General features: G+C 36.6%; 4 protein-coding genes across 11 annotated transcripts in view; 3 read left to right on the forward strand and 1 right to left on the reverse strand.

The window, feature by feature from the left end:
* LOC144631895 (cell adhesion molecule DSCAM-like) overlaps positions 1–2,681 on the forward strand; it is a 34,844-nt gene extending 32,163 nt beyond the window's left edge. The window contains exon 19 of the mRNA XM_078490482.1: positions 944–2,681. Coding sequence (XP_078346608.1) covers positions 944–1,619 — 676 coding nt within the window. The 3' untranslated portion in view covers positions 1,620–2,681. The remainder of the gene's footprint in view (positions 1–943) is intronic.
* A 1,753-nt stretch (positions 2,682–4,434) lies between these two features.
* LOC144632351 (substance-P receptor-like) lies at positions 4,435–9,414 on the reverse strand. Of its 2 annotated transcripts, XM_078490981.1 has the most exons (4): positions 9,332–9,414; positions 8,027–8,130; positions 6,107–6,164; positions 4,435–5,463 (listed from the first exon to the last, which is right to left on the reverse strand). In XM_078490981.1, exons 3-4 carry the CDS (start codon positions 6,150–6,152, stop codon positions 4,505–4,507), a joined length of 1,005 nt encoding a protein of 334 aa, XP_078347107.1. In that variant the 5' UTR covers positions 6,153–6,164; positions 8,027–8,130; positions 9,332–9,414; the 3' UTR covers positions 4,435–4,504. The 2 variants fall into 2 exon arrangements, with proteins under 2 accessions (XP_078347107.1, XP_078347115.1); XM_078490989.1 differs by lacking the exon at positions 8,027–8,130 and having other exon boundaries at positions 9,332–9,407.
* LOC144632276 (substance-P receptor-like) lies at positions 6,834–24,284 on the forward strand. Of its 6 annotated transcripts, XM_078490923.1 has the most exons (4): positions 18,201–18,294; positions 19,030–19,145; positions 21,973–22,034; positions 22,185–24,283. In XM_078490923.1, exons 3-4 carry the CDS (start codon positions 22,007–22,009, stop codon positions 23,153–23,155), a joined length of 999 nt encoding a protein of 332 aa, XP_078347049.1. In that variant the 5' UTR covers positions 18,201–18,294; positions 19,030–19,145; positions 21,973–22,006; the 3' UTR covers positions 23,156–24,283. The 6 variants fall into 6 exon arrangements, with proteins under 6 accessions (XP_078347025.1, XP_078347016.1, XP_078347049.1 ...); XM_078490899.1 differs by lacking the exons at positions 18,201–18,294; positions 21,973–22,034; positions 22,185–24,283 and adding exons at positions 6,834–7,726; positions 19,240–20,318; XM_078490890.1 differs by lacking the exons at positions 21,973–22,034; positions 22,185–24,283 and adding an exon at positions 19,240–20,318 and having other exon boundaries at positions 18,192–18,294.
* On the forward strand, positions 12,023–17,894 carry LOC144632329 (substance-P receptor-like). Of its 2 annotated transcripts, none has more exons than XM_078490959.1 (2): positions 12,023–12,124; positions 16,292–17,894. In XM_078490959.1, exons 1-2 carry the CDS (start codon positions 12,043–12,045, stop codon positions 17,260–17,262), a joined length of 1,053 nt encoding a protein of 350 aa, XP_078347085.1. In that variant the 5' UTR covers positions 12,023–12,042; the 3' UTR covers positions 17,263–17,894. The 2 variants fall into 2 exon arrangements, with proteins under 2 accessions (XP_078347085.1, XP_078347093.1); XM_078490967.1 differs by lacking the exon at positions 16,292–17,894 and adding an exon at positions 12,226–13,398 and having other exon boundaries at positions 12,024–12,124.
* Positions 24,285–25,261: the final 977 nt, after the last annotated feature.

Consider the following 25,261-nt stretch of genomic DNA (forward strand, 5'->3'; position numbering starts at 1 on the left):
TTAGAGCAAACTGACAAGTTTTTTCACGTCATTTAGATGTTAATGCGAAGCTGTTGTGTTATGATGAAATGATCGTATTTTGTTCTTTGTGATATGCGCTTTAATAAATTCAAAAGTGCTTTCAGCTTTCAGACTATTGAAAACATTAAGCGAGGCGAAGTTTGTTTGTTGATTTGAAAACATCAACATTCGTGGTGTTGACCATAAAAATACTTATTTTTTGCATTCAATTCTCCTTAAACTAAGTGAAAGAGTACTCATTCTTTGTACTTTATAGCCCAGAGAGTACTTAGCTGTAAGAATGGTTCCTTAGTTTGTATAAACAGCCGGGAAATTGGTCCGAAATTGGGTGAGCCTGCCTTCTTTGTCAAGCAAATTGCTTAGCAACGCCACTCGTCATACCAACGTGAAAACGTTCGGAGTACCTGCGCGAATTCGCGCGAGTGCTGTTATCCATACCTTTGTGAAAAGGTGATTTGTTCGCCCGCCTGTAAACCTTTATATAACTGGGTTTCATATTGTTGTACGTGACGCCCATACGAAGGCGCTCTAGGCTATAACAGACGGACTGGTTGCTGCTTAACAAAGATTTGTGTCGAAGATTATGCGCTCTATCTTTAAAAACTTTTGTTAAAAATTGCTGCTTTTTAACTTTTTCGTTGTTTTTATCTATTTATATTTTTCTGTTTAAAAGTTTTGTAGGCAGGTATAGAATGTCCCGAATGAAAATGATAGTGTTAGTGACCATCGTTTTTGAGCAGCTGATGCTTCGAACACTACCCAAAATAGCGGTTGGCCGGGAGTTAGTTTATTTGTGCAACTCATGAATTGATACGTCGAAGGCAACTCGACAAATTCTCCAGTAACCGGCCCCAGATTTTGAAATCAACTGATACCAGTATTATTTTCCCATCCGTTATTGATTGATGGATTAATTTTTCAGGAATGCCACAGCTGAGCCTGAAGAGCCGAGCCCAGCAGTTGACAAACACGATGCAAAAAGCGTTGGAGAGAGCACCTTAAGCGACACGATTACCGTGTCTGATCTGAACAGCAGCGAAGCGACCGAACCTGTCAAAAGTGAGGACCTCATCGACTTGCATCTTGAGCTGCCGCAGACAAAGGACGACGAAGCGCTTCCTGTTCAAGATCCGAGCCCGAGGTCGCCCTCTCCGTACACACTGCGGAACAAAAGACTATCGTTAGGTTCTCAGGACAGTTACTACGACGAGCCGTATTCCAACTTGGAGGAGATCGACGCAGGTGCCACGCCAGTTCCCGATTTTAGCCCTCCCCCTCCTCCAACGTTTGGATCTACCATTGATGAAGTTCATCCCGAAGAAGAACCGAAAGTTCTCGATGTGGCTCCGACAATTTCCCGATCAACTTATCCAAGTGAACCTTATGGAGTCGAGGACAAATCCGAAGAAGAAGCTGTGGTCATGGAGGTGAAGGAGATTGAAAATATGGCAGACGCTAAAGAGGCAGAAAATACCATCAATGATTTCGATGAAGTTCTAAACAGTCTCCTGGGTAACGGGCCACTGACCGAACCTGGCGAAAGGCAGAACTCCTTTACAAGATCCGATGGCTATGACTCGACGGTATTGATGTTCTAGCAGGACAGCTGGTAGCCACTTCATCTCGAACAATTACATTTATTATGAAAGACATTTCGTGGACTTTTCTCTTGCTTTGATTGGATATGATTGAGCATGTGTCATCACCGAGTGCCGGCCTATTCGAGGACAACTTTGAATTTCCGCGAAACTTTTAGGGGATGGTTCTTCCACCAGAAATACTGCTGATGTAATTAAGGGAACATTGAAAAATTAGTGTTGATCAATACATATATAGAATACTGTGAGCTATTTTTTAAAACTCGCATATTTTTTTGGCTAACATGACTGTCAAACAATAGTCACAAGACAGAAGACACTATAGGTTAAAATAGATCTTATAAAAAAGTTGTGAAAATGCGAGGAATCTTTGGTTAATTAAATTAGGCTTAGGGATCCGGGGAAATGGTAAAAAAGTGATTTGAAGTACGTATACGTTAGAGCCATTTCCAATTGAAATATCTCTGCATGGAATAAGATTTTTTTTATTTTTTAAAAGGTTTGTAGAGCATTTGCAATGAAACGTTTCTTGAAACGTTTCTTGTACAAATTGATAGTTGGCGGGCCTGAAATATCAGACCTAATCAATCAAGTCTGCTGGATTCTTAGTACGAAATAAGCGTAGTATTGAATGATATATCTTTTGCTGTATGGTTTATTTAAAATGAGTATTTTCGGAACATCATGGTTTTGTATTTATAGGTATTTAATTAATATTTATCAATTTTTTTATTTTGTAAGTGCCATTTTGTACTAGGTTCTATTTGATAAGAGATTAAGATAAAATATTTAATATGTAATTACATAGCTTTAGGATTTAAAATCTCTAGTTTCATTATTTGAAATCAAAATATAATTATCACTTTCAGAATGGAGTAATAAAAAATTGATTATGCCAATACCTCAACTTTTTTTTAATTTCTATCACATAAAGTGTTCTGGGTGATTTTACTCGATTGAGTCAAAAATACAAACCTAACCTAAAGGATAAAGCTAACGCGATGCAAAAAAGTGCAAACAAACAAACGATCAAACGAACGGACACACAAATAATGAAGTAGACAAATATCCATTCCTTCGGACAATTGGCCAGCAACACAGTCGTAGAATAACAACTTTGACCCCTTCGACTGACCTACATTTTAGTTCTTAATGGGCCCTTTTCAGCTTACGGCTGACGTGGTACAAAATCGGCCCAGTTGGAGGGCATAGTTAATATAGCGAAATAGTTAGGAAGCTCGGCAAACATCAAAGTAGCAAACAAAGAGGCCAAGATTTATGTTGGACGGTCCACGACCCTGCACATCTTTTGTTTTGCGCTCATACACTATGCATGAATTACGTAATCGCAATGTTTTTATTGGTTAGTTACATGAACACACGTAACCACCTATTGTATTTTGTCAGGTTTTGTGCAGGGTCAACCCCCAAAATAGCGAACAAAAACATACAACAAAGACCTTTGTCGGAATTCCTAACCATTTCCCTCTATTAACTATGCTGGAGGGCAAGCTTCGCACTAAGACATCCAAAACAAAGAAAAGTCAAGCTTGACTGCGGATTTTGTACCACGTGACCGTTAGATGCATAGGGCCCATCAAGAGACATTGTACAATTACTCTGTTCGCGCAAGCAGAATACAGTCAACTCCCTCTATAACGGATTCCTTCGGGACCATCATTTGGTGTCCGTTAATTAACAATTATTGGATGAGGTTGAGCATGATAGCGATAATTATCAAGGCCAAAGTTTCTATTATCTGCCGAAGCCGAAGGCTGAGGCGGATAACAGAAACTGAGGCCTTGATAATTATCGCTATCATGCGAAAACCGAATCCAATAATTGTTTATTATGCACATTACAACAGTCAACTTGTAAGTAAACAACTTTATTGTTTATATACTTTTATAAGCTTACAACCTTTCGTCACTTCTGCATGCACAAAACTATTGTCTGTAGGTATGACGTCACTTCTACATATGTAAAATCTAATGTCTGTAGGTTTGACGTAAGAGAAACAGCAAGCAAGAATTAGCTGCGTGCTTATAGCCAATCAAAATCAAGCTGGTGACACCAATGTATAATAATAGATAAAGTCCGTAGTAGCGTGAGCTATTGTCCCGTCCGTAAGAACGGTGTGTCCGTTACAGCAAGAGTTGACTGTAGCGAGAGTTATTTTCAGTAGTTCTTATTCGCTGGGACTTCAACTCCTGTCCTTAATAACGGGGTGTCCGTAATAGCGAGGTTCCCGCAAGGCGAGAGTTGACTGTAGTTAATAACGTACGGAGTCACGGCCAAGCCCAGGCAAAGCACCAGGGAAAACCAAATAAAATTAACGAATTTTATAAACGACATTGAGTCGCTAAAGAGGAAAGAGTACAATCTTCACAATAGCCACTTGAACAATGCCTTTTGAATTACGTTTAGTTCGAATTTTGATCCTTCAACAATGCATAAAAAAATTAGAGGATTAAAGAGGCAGTGTCACCAACATTTAGTGCTACTAGAAAATCGAATGAAGGTGTTGGTGTTTATTGGAAATCCACTACTGTCATGTATCGTACTGGTCATGAAAATTGTTAAACAGTGGTGTGGTTACAGACCGGTAGGAAAGAAGTAGCCTAAAACTTGAGAAAGGCGGGCCGACGTTTTCAAGTTTGACAGTGGTAATTGAAAGAAAGTCACATAAAACCAATGATTGTGGTTCACCCACATCTTGGAGAATAAATGTTTGCCTTTGTTTCGTTGTTCAAAGGTATTGATCAGTGAGTGCACCTTCTTAATTCTAGCATAGTTTACCCAAAAACTTAGAAGACTTCTCGTAACACAGTCCCTTTAAATAACTAAATCGCTGCGCAGAAATGCAAGAAAAAAGTTTATGTTTGCTATGTACAGCATTTCAGCCTCCTACAGCATTTGCCAAATATCAGCTTTAACTCGTGCTTAAAATTACTATTAAAAGAGAAGTAAACGAACGGATTAATGGCACTATAAGCGTTTGACAACCAAACAACAAACTTGAGAGCAGGATAAGGCAAAGTGATCTTATGAAAGCTGTCTAAACCAACAAACACATGGAAAGGACACCAACACAAAACAAACAACACAACAACAACAATCATCATCCGGGTAACTTTCTTGGCTGTCTTCATGGCTTCTTCGTGTCTTTGATCGTGACCGGCTCCTTCACCTGGTGGATCACGTGACCATAAACGCCAACACACGATTGAATACAGGGCAGTCATGACCAGAAGAGGCACAAGAAAGTTAAGAAACAGCAAACACAATGCTGTTATGTTCACTGCGGTCATCTTAACGTGAAAATAATCAATAACACAGAAGAGATGTCTGTTGACGAACACTAGGCGCGCCATAGCTCCTATTCCAGCAGCTGACGCAAACGCCCAGACCCACAGTCCCATAATAACAAGTCTGATATGACGTGATATCGGGGAAGACAGTAAAGGCCGCATTACCCCAAAATATCGGTCTATGGCAATCGCAGTTAGGGTCCAAACGGAACAAAATTGCGGCAAATATACAACCCACATTACAATCTTACACCCCACCAAGCTTCCGGTTCCGCCATGCCACTTTCTATAAAACAAAGAATCACTAAACATAGCCGGCATACTGATCAGCGTCGTAATCAAGTCCGCGCATGCTTGATTGAGTATAAGACGATTCGTTGCTGTTTTCATGAAGTGCCTTGTGCGTATGATGTGAATGAGGACCGAGTTGCCAGCTAATGACGTCAATATGAGGAGGATGTAGCCTAAATACAGGATGCCCATTTCAATTGTCGTACTGGATATTAACATTGGGAACTGAGTTGTGTTGTTCCCTAGGAATAATAAAAAAGTACCGATTTTAGTATTTTGAGAGTCTGGGGTATTAAGTGGCACCACTTGTATAATTATTTGTAAAATTCATTAACTATTCATGAGGGTGCAAACCAATCCCAGCACAGTATTCAAATCACATGTACACAACTGTAAACCCCAATACAAATCAAACAAGAGAATTAACTTTTGATACAAACTCCTGCTCAGCTAATTAGTATTCATTAACTTTTGATACAGATCTCTACTGATTCACATAACAATACTTTGCATTCAATTTATTGTTTTCATTTCACAAGTAGAATAAAATATTCGCGTCCGATCTGTATGGGCATTTACAATAAACGGCTCGCCATTGTAAATGCCCATACAGATCTCCCGCTCATATTTTATCTACTACATATCAACGCCATTGAACTAATGCCAACGAACAACGAACGATTTCCCCTTCCCCGCCTTAACGTGATAAGAAATAAACAAACAAACAAACAAACAAGCAAATAAACAAACACATTAACAGACAAACAAATAATCAGATATACGAACAAACAATAAAGCAAGGAAATATTCAAGCTAAAGCGAACTGAAACTGGATAATCGAACTACATTCACGTATTGACATGATGTGATATTTTTAAATAATACCTTGATTGACCAGAATCTTGGCGGTGATGTTGGTCGGAATCTCCATAACTCAGGAATCCTAATTATTAAAAAGAGATCATACAAAGAAAAAAGTTATAAATTGAACTTAGAAAGAAAGAATTAGTGACGCAAACAAGGCACTATTACCCTGTTATAACAGGTCTAAGCCTAACTTGTACGTTACACTAACTGATCTGATGTCTTTAGAATAAATGCGCAAGTAATTATGTCTTATTAGACGTAATAATGTGAAGCTATATATTTTTTGAGTCCTGCTGAATTTTGGAGAGTCAAATTATGAACAAAGAGTACTACAATACAATACAATACAATACAATACAATACAATACAATACAATACAATACAATACAATACAATACAATCTTTATTTAACGTGGTCAGCAACACTTAGCTAAACAACTAGTTTAGGTGCGCCACGAAATAAAAATACAAAATAAAAAAATAAAAACTTCTTGGAAGTGTATAAAAATGAATTAAGCTATAATTAATAATAACTACGAATTACAATATTGTCTAACTAAGATTAAAAATATAAAATTTACAAATTAAAAAAAAGATTAAAATTTTATTAAAAACAGTAAAATAGCAATAATAAAAATTGACAAAATACTCGATCAAAGTCCCGTAAAATTTAATGTTTTTAGGTTCGTTTTAAAAATCGTGTAAGTTTTTATTTTTCTTGTGTCGTCTGGTATAGAATGTACTGAATTCAGTTTGCATGGCTGTTAGAAAATGGTAATGCTATTTTCGTTTCCGACGTGGAACTGTTTAATGAAAATGTGCGAAAAGCGAGCGGCGGACGAATCACAATGTCCTCAGGTTTGCTGATCGCTGCACAACTATCAAAAATTAACAGAGCGAATTTGTTTATATCTACCTTCAAAAGTGCAGCTGCCTTCTAACAAGAACTGCGACAAACAATGAGCTGTTTAATTAATAATGACTTATGCACGTTTTCTTTAAAACTACATTTTTATCAGGTGTCGGCATCAACGAAAATGACACATCAGAAAAAATTGGGTGCGCTCACTTGTTTTCAGAATACGGGAATTAACTGTAGTCGCACCCTCGATAGATCGACGAAAGTTTCCGAGGGAGCGACTTCAGTAGACGAATTGTAATTTCTGTTCTTAAGCAAGACTTATAGTTGTCTTTTGTTGCTCATGATAGTTGATTTCCGATAGGTTGTTTAATAAAACCTGTACTTGACACGATGTATTTATGACGATAAGATCACTTCACAGATCTCGGCAAGCATGTAGTGGACGCCAGATGTAAATTTTAGTCAAAATGTAGAAATGTTGGGCTTATATTATAATAAGGCAGTGCTTCATAACTGTACATAGGTTTGTTATGAAATTGTACGAATGTAGCATGAGACGTCGTCATTTATCGTTTTAATTTATTAAGATACCCTTGATGATGTGATCTTTAAACAGAATTCTCCTAAATACGCGGGTTTGACCACGCAGCAAACGAATCTATCTGTCTGGATTCTTAACAAGGTGTTTAGAAGGGTTCACATAAAATATGCTAAATCAGTTTGAGCCGAGTTTCGAAGTCATGTACTCTCAGAATATCAGCCTCCATAGTACAGAGGTTAGTAGTTTCGTATTGACTAAAACTGTTTATTTGCTTATCTTCGAATGACTCAAAGAACATGCCATCTTTCCTTCACTTTAAACCAATACAAATTTTCATACAATAGAAAAATGCTTGGCAAACCCCCCGACAAGAAATAATTCGCTGCTTTAATTCGCTTTGCACCAAGTCTCGAGCTTGGTTTCATGCTGCAAGTTGCGACTGGCGTCCTGGCGAGGCCAAGATTTCTCCCTTTTACACTGATCTACTAATTTGAAAAAATATACGTGTTCACGACTTACTCAATAATGGACTCACCGTGCTTTTGATTTCAACGATCGGCCTTTTACTTGATACTGAAAAATTCGCCTTCCACCAGTTGCAATCACTAGTATCATAAACAGCCCTCCTCAATCACACATCTGAGTACACGTAGAACAGCTATTAAAGTGCTGTCTGAGATCGGTGTTTTATTAAATTGATAAGCATAATTTAAGGTGCCATAGATACATGTCATAATCCTCACGTACGCTTTTAAACCCTTTATTTGTTTACTCAAGTTCAAGATCTATTCTGAAAAAATAAAAAATCTTCGGAAGATATCGATATATCGACGGCTATTATTGGTTGATATTCGAATTAAGCTGCGTCAATAATTTCAGAAAAGGAAGTTTTTAGTTTGCATGAATTTTTATATTAGCTGTGGCAGATGTAATAATTTCACTTACTTTGATAGTATGCGATTCCAAGAACCGATTAAAGCGTCTGGGAATTTGACTTATTTTGCATGAAGTGAATTAAATGTGGGTTATAAACGCTGATGAAAAACACCTTTGAAAATTGGCGATGTGACAGAATTTATAACAGCAGATTTAAAGACAGATAAAAATATCGACATTGTAGTATGGAACATTATCTGACTAGCTAATAAACTGTGGAATTAATTTGAAATTTATCAAAGTGTGGTAGTTTTAAGCTCTCGTGTAACAGTTATACCCAAATCACAGTCTATTTCAGATAAATAAGGCAAACCCTTTGGAAATCCTATGCCAATGAGACTGGTTATCTCGCAGCTAACAAAAGGAAACTACACGAGTCATTCGTTTTTTTAGCCATACAAATACATTTTGCTTTGAATTACCATAAAAAAAATATAGCTTTTGCGAATATGGAAATTAATTTAAAGCAAACTGCACAGATGTTTTTTTTTGGTCACAGAAAAGAACATAAAAAGGCTTTACTTGTTTGGAACAAGTATCAAATCTAGAAAAAAAATCATTACATTAATGATTTCAGATGATCTGAAGTTTATCTGATGTATATCTGATGAATAAATGTGTGTAGAGAGATCTTCTAATTTTACGGGATAAGATTTTACCTGAAAAGTACGACATGCTAAATTAATTAAACCCTTTTAGACAGCAAAAGTAAAAGAAGGAACAACTCCCCTTATTGAATAAGACGGACTCTAAAAAAGTCGGCATCGGTTTCGACTAAAAACTTGCATCGTTCAGTCTTCAATTTGTAACACTGGTTACCACTAAGCTGTTACTATTTCTAAAGAGGGTAAATAAAATAGATTTCCTCATATATTTGTCACTGTACCTTCCATTTTTTACTTACCTTATATTCTAATCTCTGTAAGCAAGCGGTGAGTGTTGGCTTAGATATTCAGGCAAGGCCTTCCACTTTACGAAAGATTAAAAACAATCCAGCCATAATAGTTGTGCTTCGTGCAGAGAAATTTGTTTTTCAAGCAATCACCTGTCAGCTTTGGCAACAGTAATTTGCGTACCAGTGACATTTAAGCGGTTTACAAACGCCATAAATTTCCTCGATAATGTTTATATGCGCTTACATTAAAATAACATTTTTTAAAAGATAGACCATTCGTGAAGGACAATTTCCTTTTACTTTCTACATATGTCAAATCTAGGCAAGTGCCTTGTTTAACGATGCTAAGAGGCAAAAAAACACGGAGGGTACATAATACGTGCAGGTCTCTATTTATTCATGATTCAACAACAGCCACCATCTTGGACCTTCATCTTGGATCCGCCATCTTGGATTTCTCGAGTATCGTCGATTAATTTATCAGTTACTATGCCAGAGTTTTTAAAGAACCATTATAAAAAAAATACTTTATTGTTCCACCAGGATACACAGCAAACGCTATTGAATTTCAGTTGCACATCCAGTAAACATTGCTTCTGGAAATATAATGCAAGAGATTCAAAACATTAGAGAGTGCAGGTAGAGAAGAAGAGGGAAATCAAAACTAATCACAGGAGAGGTTATAATTTACAAAGGCGAAGAAGAGCCACGTCAAGGAGCCATGATGTCTCAGCAAGCGGCCAAATGCGTCATGGAGTGTACACTAGAAACTAGCTGGATGATCAAGGCAAGGTTCTATTCAAAGTACAGGAAACTGAAATTGATGCATGTATACTGCTCGACCAAGGACTTGAGTGTGGAGAGCAAAGATGATCTTTACGAACAACAAGAGAGTACGATTCAGAAGTGCAACAGAAATGGCGTTTTGCTTATCACTGAAGACCTCAATGCCCCCGGGCTCAATGCTAAAGTGGGAAAGGGAACAACTAAAGAAAGAGAAATGGTGGGACATCATGGCACAGGAGACATGAATGGAGAATGGTGAAATGTTGTGTGAGTTCTGCAAAATGAACGGGCTAGTTCAGCAGGAGAATTAACGATTTTATCCAACAAGGGAAATCATCTAGCAACATGGAAAACCAGACAAAACGGCAGACAGGATAAACGGCAGAACTGAGGATCACCATAGATCACACAATGACTGCTAAGGAATGTAGATCGTCAGTCACAGATACATGACAAGTGGGAAGCGACCACTACCTAGTGGAGACTAGGCTTCAGCCAAAGTTGAAGTGAAGCCCAAGGAAAAAAGATCGAATGAGATTTAATACGAAAAAACTGGCAGATGATGGGATATGCAGATTTTTTGGTTTTGCTCTAGGCCCCAGAAGAGAGTCTGTTCGCAGGTTATGGACTTGCACGTGATCAGGACGCACAAACCTTATAGTGGTAATTCAAAATTATTAACCTTGCTCATCGCAGTGGACTTTTCGCAGATTTTTGTTAATCTTTTTATTTTTTTGCGATGGTTTTCTTAATTTCTTAAGTGTAAAATTTCATGTTCAAGTCGACACAGCTGTTGACCGGCGTAATAACTTCTCGGGATGACAGTCGTATTTTCTTTAAGTTGTATTCACTTCGCTCTCTTATAGCAATCCTTGTATTATTAATAAAAATGTTAAATTTCTTGCAGTAGTTTTGATTATCTTATGTTTGTTCTATATTTATAATTTTGTATGGTCAATTGTCTTTCGTGTTTCCGTTTAATAATATGTCGTCAAAGCGTAAAATGAATTGGTTTCATTTCACGGCGTCTTATGAGCAAATCTTGAGAAAGCCCGTTGCCAAAACACGATCCAATCACCGTCAATGTTTGCCTCTAAAATACAAATCATTGGTTATTGGTAGTACATTTTAATTTAAAAACACCGCGATCGAAACTGAATCTGATACCGACGTAAAGGAAACCAGGGCCAAAAAAAGTCCAAGAAATCCGTCTTGAAATTTCACAGCGTCACATGCTTGGTACAGAGAAGAGATGTTTAGCGTAAATTTACTTTGCTGGAACGATATGACGTGCTTATATTAAAGGCGAGACTCTATTCCGGAGAATATGTACAGATTAGTACTGGTAGGGCAGTACGTGCAGCTGCAAGAAAATAATAATAAAATAAAAAAAGTGTAGCAAAAAAGGAATGAATTTATAACCCAGCAGGCCATTTCCGAAAGGACTAAGAAATAACCACTATTATAAACGGGTGAATGCGTTGGAAATTTTATATTGTATTGAAGGCTTTTTTGAGACAAAGTAGACAGAGTTTATTTATGATTGCTTCCTGTATGTATAAGCCTAACACTACCTGTCTTGAAACTTTAAATTAAAATCTGGCTTTGGAAATGTGCGATCAGATAAACATTAATTTCATTTAGGTGAATTCTTTTATTTTCTGCTTACAATTTCACGCTGTCAAACATTTCAAACAATATGAAGAAACCTTACTTTTGGTTCTTTGTCTTAGGGCATGGCCACGAACTTTTTTTTTTGGCTTTTTGATGCATTTTGGCAGACTGTTCAGTTACGAGCACCTGTCATGTCTTCAAGCGGAAAGCGAACTGAGCTTCGCACGTAATAATTGAGATCTCAAGTCAAAGTTATACAGTTGGTTTCAATTTTTTCTTATAACAGTTCGTTTCTGGAGGACCACACACGTTCTGGAGAGATGAACTTGACGTTTCAGGAAAATAACGGTGGTTTCAGCATTCATTCCATTGGCAACAGCAGTATTATTCGTCACAATAGACGTAAGCTTAATATGTAGATTCGAGATTACGAGATAATTCGTCAATCGTGCAGCCATGCTTATGATATAAATATATAAAAATTTTTTTCTTTTTATCCCCAGAAAATGTGACAAGCGATACTGAAGTATTCCAGTTCATGTCGCTGGCATATTCAGCTTACTACATCGCATTTCTTTTGTCACTATTCGGCAACTCAGTCATCATTCACATTATACGAACAGATAACTCCATGAAGACCACTACCAACTATTTGATTTTAAACCAAGCATGTGCCGATATCCTTGTAACTCTGATGGGGTTAATAATTACTTTAGGCCAATTCAATCCAATCGGAAACCGATGGTTTGGAGGACTTTTTGGTTTGATCAGTTGCAAGTCCTTTCTGGCGCTCTTATTTACTCTACCTCTTTTTTCAATATGGATCCTTGTTACGATTGCTGTTGAACGTTTCTATGCAGTAATCCGACCGTTTCGATCTTCCCCTTTATCTCAACATTTCAAGAAAACAGTTCTGCTACTCTGGACTTTGTCTCTTGCTTTTTCAACGAACGTCATTTTGACAGGAATCTTGGTAAAATTCAAGGGACATTATTATTGTAATGTCCAAAATGGGTGGGTAGCATTTAACGGGATCTATGGAACCATTAACATCGTCCTGCCTCTTTTGTTAATAACAGTTCTTTACACAATTGTGTGCTACAAACTTTGGTCACGTGAGATACCAGGGGAAGGAAATAGTCAAAGTCAAATGCAGGCAGAAGCCTTAAAAACAGCAAGGAAAGTTACTCGGATGATGATTGTTGTGGTTGCTTTGTATGTACTGTGTTGGCTCCCTTTGTTTGTATCAATTATTTTACATCTGGTTTGGCACAGGCAACTTCAGCATAACTTACGTGTATTGCTTATTTTCTTAACCGTTGCTTACGGCGCCCTCAATCCTTATATTTATCTAACTTTTAGTCAAACGTTTCGAAGTGAGTTGATAGCTTTATTTGGAAACTGCCTTCGTAAATTTAAGATTCACAATCTTCATTTTGCTCGATCACAAAGCATAGAGTTGGAACAAATTTAAATAAGTTGATTCTACAGGGACCGCGGAGACCATTTTAAAGTGGTAAGGCTAAAAAGCTGGCTAAGACAAGCAAGTATCAGGGGAACGGTCACTGTTCCGCCATTTATCATGTAAAAATTCATTGCCGAGCTCCTGCGCGCGCCGAAGGGGAGCGCGAGCGGAACATCCATAAGAAAACAAATGGTTATCCATAGAACCAAGAAATTTTTTCGCTGCCGCCCCCGTATGTACACACGGATTAGGCCTGGGACGAGGAGGTTACCTGCTCGTGGCTAATCTACCTAGACTTTTAGGGAGTTCAGAAGGGAACATTTCTGACCCTATGTCGTACAAAATGACACACCATTAGTTAATTTCGAATCTTTCCTTCTAGGTTTTTTTACATCGATTTTTTTAAATGGCAGAGAATCGATTGAATAAATAGAAACTTCGAAAAAAATATAATGTTAAAATTGTAAGATAGTGGTAAAGCATTAATGACGAAACTTTTCATTTGATTATATGATGCTCGCGTTTTAAATTGGGTGAGTAACGCCTGATAGTTAAACCTATCGCATCATTGTTAATAATAGACTTTATCACCGTTTTGACGCCAACTTGACGGGTAGGCAACGCGGTTAGAAATTACAGTGTTTTTAATGGAATCCAACGGCAAACATCTTTTTCAAAAATTGAATTCTGGAGAACTTTTGAATTGTTAAGTTAAGGTACTAGGCCTGACAGGTGATGCTTTATGGAGTGTACACCAGATCTCTTAAGACCTCAATGCTAAAGTGGGAAAGGGAACAACTAAAGAAAGAGAGATGGTGGGACATCATAGCACGAGAGCCAAGAACGGAAAATATGAAATGTTGTGCGAGTTCTGCGAGATGAACGGGCTCGGTCATCAGGGGAACGATTTTATCCAAAAAGGACATTCATCAAGCAACATGGACGATGAACGGGCTCGTTCATCAGGGGAACGATTTTATCCAATAAGGGAATTCATCAAGCAACATGGACAACATGTCAAACGACATACTTGACAAACGGCAAAACTAAGGATCAGATAGATCACACAATGATTGCTAAGGAATGTAGATCGTCAGTCACGGATACATGGCAAGTGGAAAGCAACCACTGCCTAATGGAGACTAGGCTTCAGTTAAAGTTGAAGTGAAGCCCAAGGGGAAAAAGATGGAATAAGATTTAATACGCAAACTTCACGCTGGCAGATGATGGGATAAGCGTCAAATACAACATTGAGGTCAGAGAGAGATTCTAAGTCTTTGAAGATTCGTGAGAAAAAGAAAATGTTGACCAAATGAACAAAAGAACAGCATATCTGCTGGAGTAAGTAACGATGTGCTTTGGGAAGGGAACCAGTAAACATTGGGCCGCGTGAAAGGACGTGGAGGAAAATAGAAAAAAGGAGACAATTTAAGCTGTAGCTCGAAAGTACGTGTTCAGAACAAGTCAAACAAAGAATAAGGGTCGGGAGCAGTACACGGAAAAGAACGACAAGTGAAAAGTAGTGCTCGTGAAGACAATACGCACTAGTTCAATAAGATGGCAGGGAATGCTAAGAGATCAGAGCAGCAAAGAAAGGGAGAACTGGGAAATGCACCGAAAAGTGAAGACCTTGACAGGTGAAAAGAGAAGAACAAGTACAGAAGTGAACGATAGAAACGGAAGACTGACAAACGAGCGGAGTGAAAGACTGAGCATCTCGGCACAGTACTCAACAAAGAATCACCTTGCCGTCTGTCCTCTGTTTCTTGATTTATCTAAGATATCAAGAGTATATTTAATAAACGAAAATAATGTGGCCTTTTCCTTGACACTTTTTAACTCTTAGCATTAACCCTATTCAGACCCCCCCGGGGGGGGGGGGTGGGGAGGGGAGGGGGGCTTTTGCGGCCTGCGCTGACTTTGAACGCTTATAACTTTTTCAAGATTTAACCATACCCTGCCAAACTTTGTGAGTTTATCTTAAATTTATCTGGGAATAATTTGGTAGGATAGGACGTTGTGTCAAAAACTTGATATTACCATGGCAACAGCATTTTGATAGGCATGTTTTCCCAAATTTGTAATTTTCGTGTTTCTATTAATAAAAATTAACTTAAATGCAATTAACTTTTACCTTTTTACGGTTTTTAAGCACAGTTTTATTGATTTTGTGTACTTTGCAGTAATTTTGGGGGGGTTTTCTGGCATTTTGGAAAAATCTTGAAATCCAAGATGGCGGATCCAAGATGGCGGCTGTTTTGACATCATGGTGTAATTGTCACGTGAAAAGAAAAAGAAAGATGTTTGGATATACTATACATCCTATAAGTTTCATTGTGATTGCTTAAATATTCTGGAAGTTACATAGGAGGAGCTTCCGAAGCCCCCCCGGTCAGATAAGGTCCAAAAAAGCCCAGTCTGAATACTCGTATGGTAATTGTCCCCGAAATTAAAAAAAAAAAACGTAATGAGATGTCGGTTTAATCAAAGTGAACCAAATAATTACAGTCTTGCACTGCTGGAACAAAATAATCGTACCATTGAAAACTTTTTCACAAATAACGCTGTTTTTTCTCATTAAATTAAATGAGAAACGAATCAATAACTTGACTGCATCGCCGTAGCCGGAAACGCATTGCTTGTGCTGAGAAGTTTAATTAAAGTGAACAAATAATTACAGCCTTACACCGTTGCAACCTTCTATTTTGTTTCTCAGTGTTATAGCGTGGCCACTAGATTTTTAAATTTCTTTTTTTCTTTTAGAGGTATTATAGCCGACCGTTTTAACGAGTATTCTCTCATTGCATCAAGCAGAAAGCAAGTTAAGCTTCGCGCACACACATTGAGATCTCAAGTCATAGATATACCGTTGGTTTCAATTTTTTTCTTAAACGAGATCGTTTCTGGAGAACCACACACATTCTGCTGAGATGAAGCTGACGTTTCTGGTGAACGGCGGTAGCTTCAACATTCAGTCCATTAGTAACAGCAGTATTAATCGTCACAATAGACGTAAGTTTATGTACATTCGAGATTACGAGAACATAGATATGTTCATATCTATAGATATTTTCATATGTCAAATATCTTCTCTTTATCCCCAGAAAATGAGACAAGCGATGCTGAAGTTTTCCAGTTCACGTCACTGGCATATTCATCGTATTACATAATATTTCTGTTGTCGCTATTTGGCAACTCAGTCATCATTCACATTATACGAACAGATGACTCCATGAAGACCACTACCAATTACTTGATTTTGAACCAAGCTTGTGCTGATATCCTTATAACTTTGATGGGGTTAATAAATACTTCAGGTCACTTCAGTCCTATCGGGAACCGATGGTTTGGAGGACTTTTTGGTTTGATCAGTTGCAAGTCCTTTGTGGGGCTCATATTTACTCCACCTTTCTTTTCATTATGGGTCCTGGTAACGATTGCTGTTGAACGTTTTTATGCAGTAACCAGACCGTTACGATCTTCACCTATGTCTCAACATTTCAAGAAAACAATTCTGCTACTGTGGGCTTTGTCTTTTGCTTCTTCAACGAACGTAATTTTGAAAGGAGACCTGGTAAAATTCAAGGGGCATTATTATTGTAATGTCCAAAATAGCTGGATAGCATTTAATGGAATTTATGGCACTCTGAACGTTGCCCTGCCTCTTTTGTTAATAACAGTTCTTTACACAATTGTGTGCTACAAACTTTGGTCACGTGAGGTACCAGGAGATGGAACCACTCAAAGTCAAATGCAGGCGGAAGCCTTAAAAACAGCAAGGAAAGTTACTCGGATGATGATTGTTGTGGTTGCTTTGTATGTACTGTGTTGGCTCCCTTTGTTTGTATCAATTATTTTACATCTTGTTTGGCACATGCAACTACAGCATAACATACTTGTATTGCTTATTTTCTTAACTGTTGCTTACAGCGCACTCAATCCTTATATTTATCTAACTTTGAGTCAAAAGTTTCGAAGTAAGTTTATAGCTTTATTTGGAAACTGTCTACAGAAAATAAAGATTCACAATGTTCATTTTAATCGATCACAAAGCATAGAGCTGCAACAGATGTAAATAAGTTGTTTTTTTCTACCTGGGCTTTAATGGAGTTCATAAAGGAACCATTTCGTCCCTTCGTCCTCAGACATTTGTGACCCTATGTTGTACAAAATGACACCATTAATCAATTTCAAATCTTTCCATGTAGGTTTTTTTAAATGACAGAGAATCGACGGAATAAATCGAAATTAAAACGTCGAAAAATTATAATATTAATTTTGTAAGATAGTGGTAAAGCATTTAATTAATTACGAAATTTTATTGGATTACACGATGCTCGCGTTCTAAGTTCGGCGAGTAACGCCCGATGGTAAAACCTATCGCATCATTGCTAATAATTCCTCAAGGAGCTAAAAATAGGTAAACGCCATTCAGCTGTGCAAGCAACCTCACTAAAGAACCCAACACTCAGACTCCAGGCCTTTCTTCGACATAAAAGCGCCTTTCAAATGCCTGTGACATTACTTCCTATTTACGTATTTACATATGAATTGAGCCAGCCTTTTTATAAAATTTTACCGGAAATTATATAAACATAACTTAACCTTGTGTATATACATTTTTACATGATAAAAAGTTATTAAAATTTCTTTATTTAAAAACATTTTCTGCCGTATATGGATTAATGTTGAATAGTTAATTTTCCACCAAAATATAACGATAAAATTTCCGCTTGCCGTCTGTTCTCCGTTTCTTAGTTTTTGTAAGATAATAAAGAATATATCTGAAAACGTATATCTGGCCATGTTGTTGACACTTTTTAGTCCTTATCATTGAGATTAACTCGTGTTGTAATTTTCTTCGAAATTAAAATAAACACGATTAAAAATTCAATTACAAAGAACATTGTTTTTTGCCACTTAATAATATGGAAAGCAAAACAATAACTTGGCTACCTGCCGTAGCCGAAAACAAATTGACTTCAAGACTTCAATTAAAGTGAGGCAGATAATAACAACCTTGCACTGTTGAAACCTCGCCGTAGCCGAAAATATATTGCTAACGTTAAGACGATAAACGGGTCGAGACGCAAAAGGATTTAACATAGTAAGTTAAGTTGTGTGTACTTTTAAAAGTACATTTCATGCATAAAGAGAGGTTCAAAACATTTAAAACCAGTCTCAGTAAGGTTGTGAAAGTTGTTTCCCGATTGACATGTATATTCAGTATTCTTACGTGAAGAGATTATAACAGTAGTGCACTAGATGTATGAAATTCCAAAATGAGACTTAGAAGTCTTGACAGCCTTGAAACCTTATATTTGGTTTCTTTGTCTTAGAGCTTGGTCGTTAAGTCTTTTTATTTTTTTCCCGCTTTTAGATGCATTATGGCAGACTGTTTGTACGAGTAATCTCTCATTTCATCAAGCGAAGAACGAACAATTAATTTACAAAGTTTATGAATGCTACCTGTATGTATAGGTCTAAAATTACCTGACTTGGAACTTTAAATTAATACCTGGCTTTTAAAATTTGTGATTGGATAAAAATATATTTTCATTTCGAGAAATCGTTGTATTGCCTTTGCTTGAAATTTCGCGCTGTCAAACATTTGAAATAATGTGGAGAAACCTTAAATAAATATATATTTTTTAATCTTAGAGGGTGGCCACTATTTTTTTTATTTTGGTTTTCGTGTTTAAATGCAGTATGGCGGACTGATTTTTACGAATATCTCTCATTGAATCAAGCAGAAAGCGAACTGAGCTAGCTTCGAGCACATACATTGATATCACAAGCCATAGAAATACTGTTTAATAGTTTCCGTTTTTTTAAATAACAGATCATTTTTGGAGGACCACACGCGTTCTGGAGAGATGAACTTGACGTTTCTGGCAAACAACGGTAGTTTCAGCATTCAGTCCATTAGCAACAGCAGTATTATTCCTCGCAATAGACGTAAGTTAATGTAGATTCGAGATTACGAGATAATTCGTCAAGCGTGCAGCCATACTTATGTTATATATAAAAATTATCTTCTTTTTATCCCTAGAAAATGAGACAAGCGATGCTGAAGTTTTCAAGTTTACGTCGCTGGCATATTCAGCACACTACATCATATTTCTGTTGTCACTATTCGGTAACTCAGTCATCATTCACATTATACGAACAGATAACTCCATGAAGACCACTACCAATTACTTGATTCTGAACCAAGCATGTGCCGATATCCTAACAACTCTGATGGGTCTAATAAATACATTAGGGCAATTCAGTCCGATCGGAAAGCGTTGGTTTGGAGGACTTTTTGGTTTGATCAGTTGCAAGTCGTTTCTGGCGATCATATTTACTCTACCTCTTTTTTCAATATGGATTCTTGTAACGATTGCTGTTGAACGGTTCTACGCAGTAACTCGACCTTTACGACCTTCACCCGTATCTCAACATTTCAAGAAAACAATTTTGCTACTGTGGGTTTTGTCGTTTGCTTTTTCAACGAACGTCATTTTAAAAGGAATCTTGGTAAAATTTAAGGATTATTTCTATTGTTATATCGAAACTGCAGGGTGGATAACATTTAACGGGATCTTTGGTACTGTGAACATTTTCGTACCTCTTTTGATAATAACAATCCTTTACACAATTGTGTGCTACAAACTTTGGTCACGTGAGGTACCAGGGGAAGGAAATAGGCAGAGTCAAATGCAGGCAGAAGCCTTAAAAACAGCAAGAAAAGTTACTCAGATGATGATTGTTGTGGTTGCTTTGTATGTACTGTGTTGGCTTCCTTTGTTTTTATCGTTTATTTTGTATGTCGTTGGGCACATGCAACTTCTGTATAACTTACGTGCATTGCTTCCTTTCTTAACAGTTGCTTACGGCGCCCTCAATCCTTATATTTATCTAACTTTTAGCCAAATCTTTCGAAGTAAGTTTATAGCATTATTTGGAAACTGCCTACTAAAAATAAAGATTCACAATGTTCAGTTTGCTCGATCACAAAGCATAGAGCTGCAACAGATGTAAATGAAAGGAACATTTTCGTCCCTTCACCATCAAACATTTTTGACCCTATGTTGTACAAAGTGACACGATTAATCAATTTCAAGTCTTTCCATGTAGGTTTTTTAACATTGTTTTTTTAAAATGGCAGAGAATCGACGGAATAAATCGAAAACGTCGAAAAATATAATATTAAATTTGTAAGATAGTGGTAAAGCATTTAATTAATGACGAAATTTTATTTGAGTACACGATGCTCACGTTCTAAGTTGGGAGAGTAGCGCCTGATAGTGAAACCTATCGCATCATTGCTAATAATTCCTCAAGGAGCTAGAAATAGGTAAACGCCATTCAGCTGTGCAAGCAACCTCACTAAAAGAACCCAACACTTAGACTCCAGGCCTTTCTTCGAGATAAAAGCGCCTTTCATATGCATGTGGCATTACATCCTATTTACGTATTTACATATGAATTGAGTCAGCGTTTTTAAAAAATTTTACCGGAAATTATATAAACATAACTTAACCTTGTGTATATACATTTTATAATGACAAAAAGTTATTAAAATCTCTTTATTTAAAAACCTTTCCTGCCGGATATGACTAATGATGTAATAATTTATTTTCCACCGAAATATAGCGATATATTTAATTTTTTTCTTGCTCTCTGTTCTCCGTTTCTTAATTTTTGTAAGGTAATAAAGAATATATCTGAAAACGAAAAAGAAATTGCCTTGTTGTTGACACTTTTTAATCCTTATCATTGAGATTTACCCGTATTTTAATTTCTTCGAAATTAAAATAAACACATTAAAAATTCAATTACAAAGAACATTGTTTTTTTGCCACTTAATAATATGGAAAGCAAAACAATAACTTGGGTACCTGTCGTAGCCGAAAACAAATTGACTTCAAGACTTCAACTAAAGTGAGCCAGCTGATAATTACAACCTTGCACTGTTGGAACATCGCCTTAGCCGAAAACATATTGCTAACGTTAAGACGATAAAGGTCGAGACGCAAAAGGATCAAACATAGTAAGTTAAGTTGTGTGTACTTTTAAAAGGAAATTACATGCATAAAGAGAGTTTCAAAATATTTAAAACCAGTATCAGTAAGTTGGTGTATGTTGTTTCCCGATTGACATGTATATTCAGTATTCTTACGTGAAGAGATTATAACAGTAATGCAGCAGATGTAAGAAATTCCAAATGAGACTTAGAAGTCTTGACAGCCTTGAAACCCTTTATTTGGTTTCTTTGTCGATCAGAGCTTGGCCATGAGGTTTTTAATTTTTTTTTTCGCTTTTAGATGCATTATGGCAGACTTGTACGAGTAATTTCTTATTTCATCAAGCGGAGGGGAGAACGAACAGTTGATTTACAAAGTTTATTATTGCTACCTGTATGTCTAGGTCTAAAATTACCTGACTTGGAACTTAAATTTATACCTGGCTTTTGAAATTTGTGATTGGATAAAAATTTATTTCATTTCGATAAATCGTTGTATTGTTTTTGCTTGCAATCTCTCGCTGTCAAACATTTGAAATAATGTGGAGGAACCTTATATTTTGTTTGTTTATTTAATCTAAGAGGGTAGCTGGCCACTAGTTTATTTTTATTTTGTTTGTCGCTTTAAGATGCAGTATGGCAGACCGTTTTTAAGAATATCTCTCATTGAATCAAGCAGAAAGCGAACTATTCTAGCGTCGCGCGCACATACATTGAGATCACAAGCCATAAAAATACTGTTTAATAGTTTCCGTTTTTTTTTTTAAATAACAGATCTTTTTTGGAGGACCACACACATTCTGGAGAGATGAACTGTACGTTTCTGGCAAACGAAGGTAGTTTCAGCATTCAGTCCATTAGCAACAGCAGTAGTGTTCTTCTTCAGAATAGACGTAGATAAGTGTAGATTTGAGATTACGAGATAATTCGTCAAGCGTGCAGCAATACTTATGTTATATATAAAAATATCTTCTTTTTATCCCTAGAAAATGAGACAAGCGATGCTGAAGTTTTCCAGTTCAAGTCGCTGGCATATTCAGCACACTACATCATATTTCTGTTGTCACTATTCGGCAACTCAGTCATCATTCACATCATCCGAACAGATAACTCCATGAAGACCACTACCAACTATTTGATTTTGAATCAAGCGTGTGCCGATATCCTAGTAACTATGACGGGGTTAATGAATACTTTAAACCAATTCAATCCAATCGGAAACCGATGGTTTGGAGGACTTTTTGGTTTGATCAGTTGCAAGTCCTTTCTGGCGATCATATTTACTCTACCTCTTTTTTCAATATGGATTCTTGTAACGATTGCTGTTGAACGGTTCTACGCAGTGACTCGACCGTTACGACCTTCACCCGTATCTCAACATTTCAAGAAAACAATTCTGCTACTGTGGGTTTTGTCTTTTGCTCTTTCAACGAACGTCATTTTAAAAGGAATCTTGGTTAATTCTAAGGATTATTATTATTGCTATATCGAAACTCGGTGGAACTTATTTAACGGTATCTTTGGCACTGTGAACATCGTCCTGCCACTTTTGTTAATAACAGTTCTTTACACAATTGTGTGCTACAAACTTTGGTCACGTGAGGTACCAGGGGAAGGAAACAGTCAAAGTCAAATGCAGGCGGAAGCCTTAAAAACAGCAAGAAAAGTTACTCGGATGATGATTGTTGTGGTTGCTTTGTATGTTCTGTGTTGGCTCCCTTTATCTGTATCGTATATTTTGAATGTCGTTTGTCACATGGAACTTTTGCGTAACTTACGTGTTTTACTTCTTTTCTTAACAGTTGCTTACAGCGCCCTCAATCCTTATATTTATTTAACTTTCAGTCAAAAGTTTCGAAGTAAGTTTATAGCTTTATTTGGAAACTGCCTACTGAAAATAAAGATTCACAATGTTCAGTTTGCTCGATCACAAAGCATAGAGCTGCAACAGATGTAAATAAGGTAGCTTCTCTTCTACCTGGGCGTTTAGGGAGTTCATAAATGAATCCGTTCGCTTCTTCATCATCAGACATTTATGACGCTATTTTGTACAAAATGACACCATTAATCAATTTCAAATCTTTCCATGTTGATTTTTAACATTGGTTTTTTAAGTGGCAGAGAATCGACGGAATAAATCGACAACGTCGAAAAATTATAATATTAATTTTGTAAGACAGTGGTAAAGCATTTGATTGACGACGAAATTTTATTTGATTACACGATGCTCGCGTTCTAAGTTGGGCGAGTAACGCCTGATAGTGAAACTTCTCGCATCATTGCTTATAATTCCTCAACGAGCTAGGTAAACGGCACTCAGCTGTGCAAGCAACGTCACTAAAGAACCCACCACTCAGACTCGAAGCCTTTCTTCGACACAAAGGTGCCTTTCAAATCTCTGTGACATTACTTCTTATTTAAATATATATCTACATATGAATTGAGCTAGCCGAGATAGCAAAGTATACCCAAAATTATATAAACATAAACTTTGTGTACGTTTTAACATGATAAAAAAGTTATTAAAGTCTCATTATTTAAAAGCTGTTCCTGCCGTATATGACTAATGATGTAATAAATTATTTTCCGCCAATATAAACAAGAGTGAATTACCACGATATCTCTCGCTGAGAAAAATCATATTTTTACACGTCAAAGATATGATATCTTTCACATGTGAATCGGAGTCAAGGAAGAGCCAAGGCCATAAAAAACAGCGAGAAAAGTGACCCGTATGATGATTATGGTCGTGGTTTTGTACGTGTTATGTTAGTTGCCTCTCGATATATTGCTCGTGTTATATATTTTGGGTTTTGTGGAAATATGTCCTAGCTTATTCACAATTCTCATTTTGACTAACGGTCACTTAGTTACAGTGAAATTAACCGTAACAGTTAACTCACATTTTATCAAAAATAATAATAATAAAGGAACCGTTTACAAATAAGCTATGTATTTCAACTTAGTAAGAAATTATTTAAAATGTGTCTCGTTTTATTAATGTAATTAGCGTAATGTATTGTACTCTAGCGTTGTATTGTGAGTAAGAATTATATTTTAGAAGTAGTCATAATTAGTTATCCTTATAATTGACAATTATTTTTTTTCCCTTTGAAAGTGTTCATGTAGAAATTACGTCTCTTGTAAATAGCCCGTTGTAAATATGTATTTATCTGTAGTACCTATGTTATTAGTGTTTCGTGTAATAAAATTGCATTAATAAAAAAAGTTTCGAAATCAGCTAAGACGTATATTTGGAAATTGCTTCAGGGAAATTAAGATTCATAATGTTCTTCATTTTCGATCTCAAAGCATAGAATTGGAGCAATTCTGAAACAAAAGGTATTAAGCATAATGTTTTAAGGTGGCTCAAAATACTTTCCTGACGTTTTCAGCACCTCAAAATTGAAGGATCATTATTACGACTCTCTTTCATTTTGACGCTACAATTATACAATTACGGTATCAAACAGATGCGTAATCATTGATGGACAAGTTGTGATTAAAATCTTGTCATTAAAAGGTTTTATAGCAACGGTATAACCTGTTAAAAACACCCTTAATTTTAGCTTAAGAATGTGTCCATAAGAGGACCAGGCAACAGGTGATACAGCTCATATCACCGATTTTGCCCAAACTTAGCATAAATGTTGGGTATGGTGAGCTATTTACTCTGGCAAAACATCAACTCAAAATATTTTATTCCCTTCAAGTTATGGCACTTTTTGAAAAAATGGCCATTTTTCACTAATTTATGCATATTTAATTAGCTGACTTTGATTGACCAGTTCCACAAGAAAAAAAGACTTCTGAAAATAAAATTCACTGCGTTATATTCTGTGGTTATTAGGCTTTAAGTACAATAATTCACTTCAACCGTCTGATTTGATTTCTTCTCCTCAAACGGTCTTTTGGAAGGTACACATTTCGTACTGTTGGAAATAGCCTTTAACTAGTGCCCAATATCTCCCATGAGCAACAACTTATATACATTATTCTTACATGGGTAATGAAATCCATCATTAAACTTCACAAAAATGCCACAAAATGTCTGGGGACTTTA

Source organism: Oculina patagonica, chromosome 1 (assembly GCF_052425735.1).
Source record: "Oculina patagonica isolate OP01 chromosome 1, crgOcupat, whole genome shotgun sequence".
Classification (NCBI taxonomy): Eukaryota; Metazoa; Cnidaria; class Anthozoa; order Scleractinia; family Oculinidae; genus Oculina; species Oculina patagonica.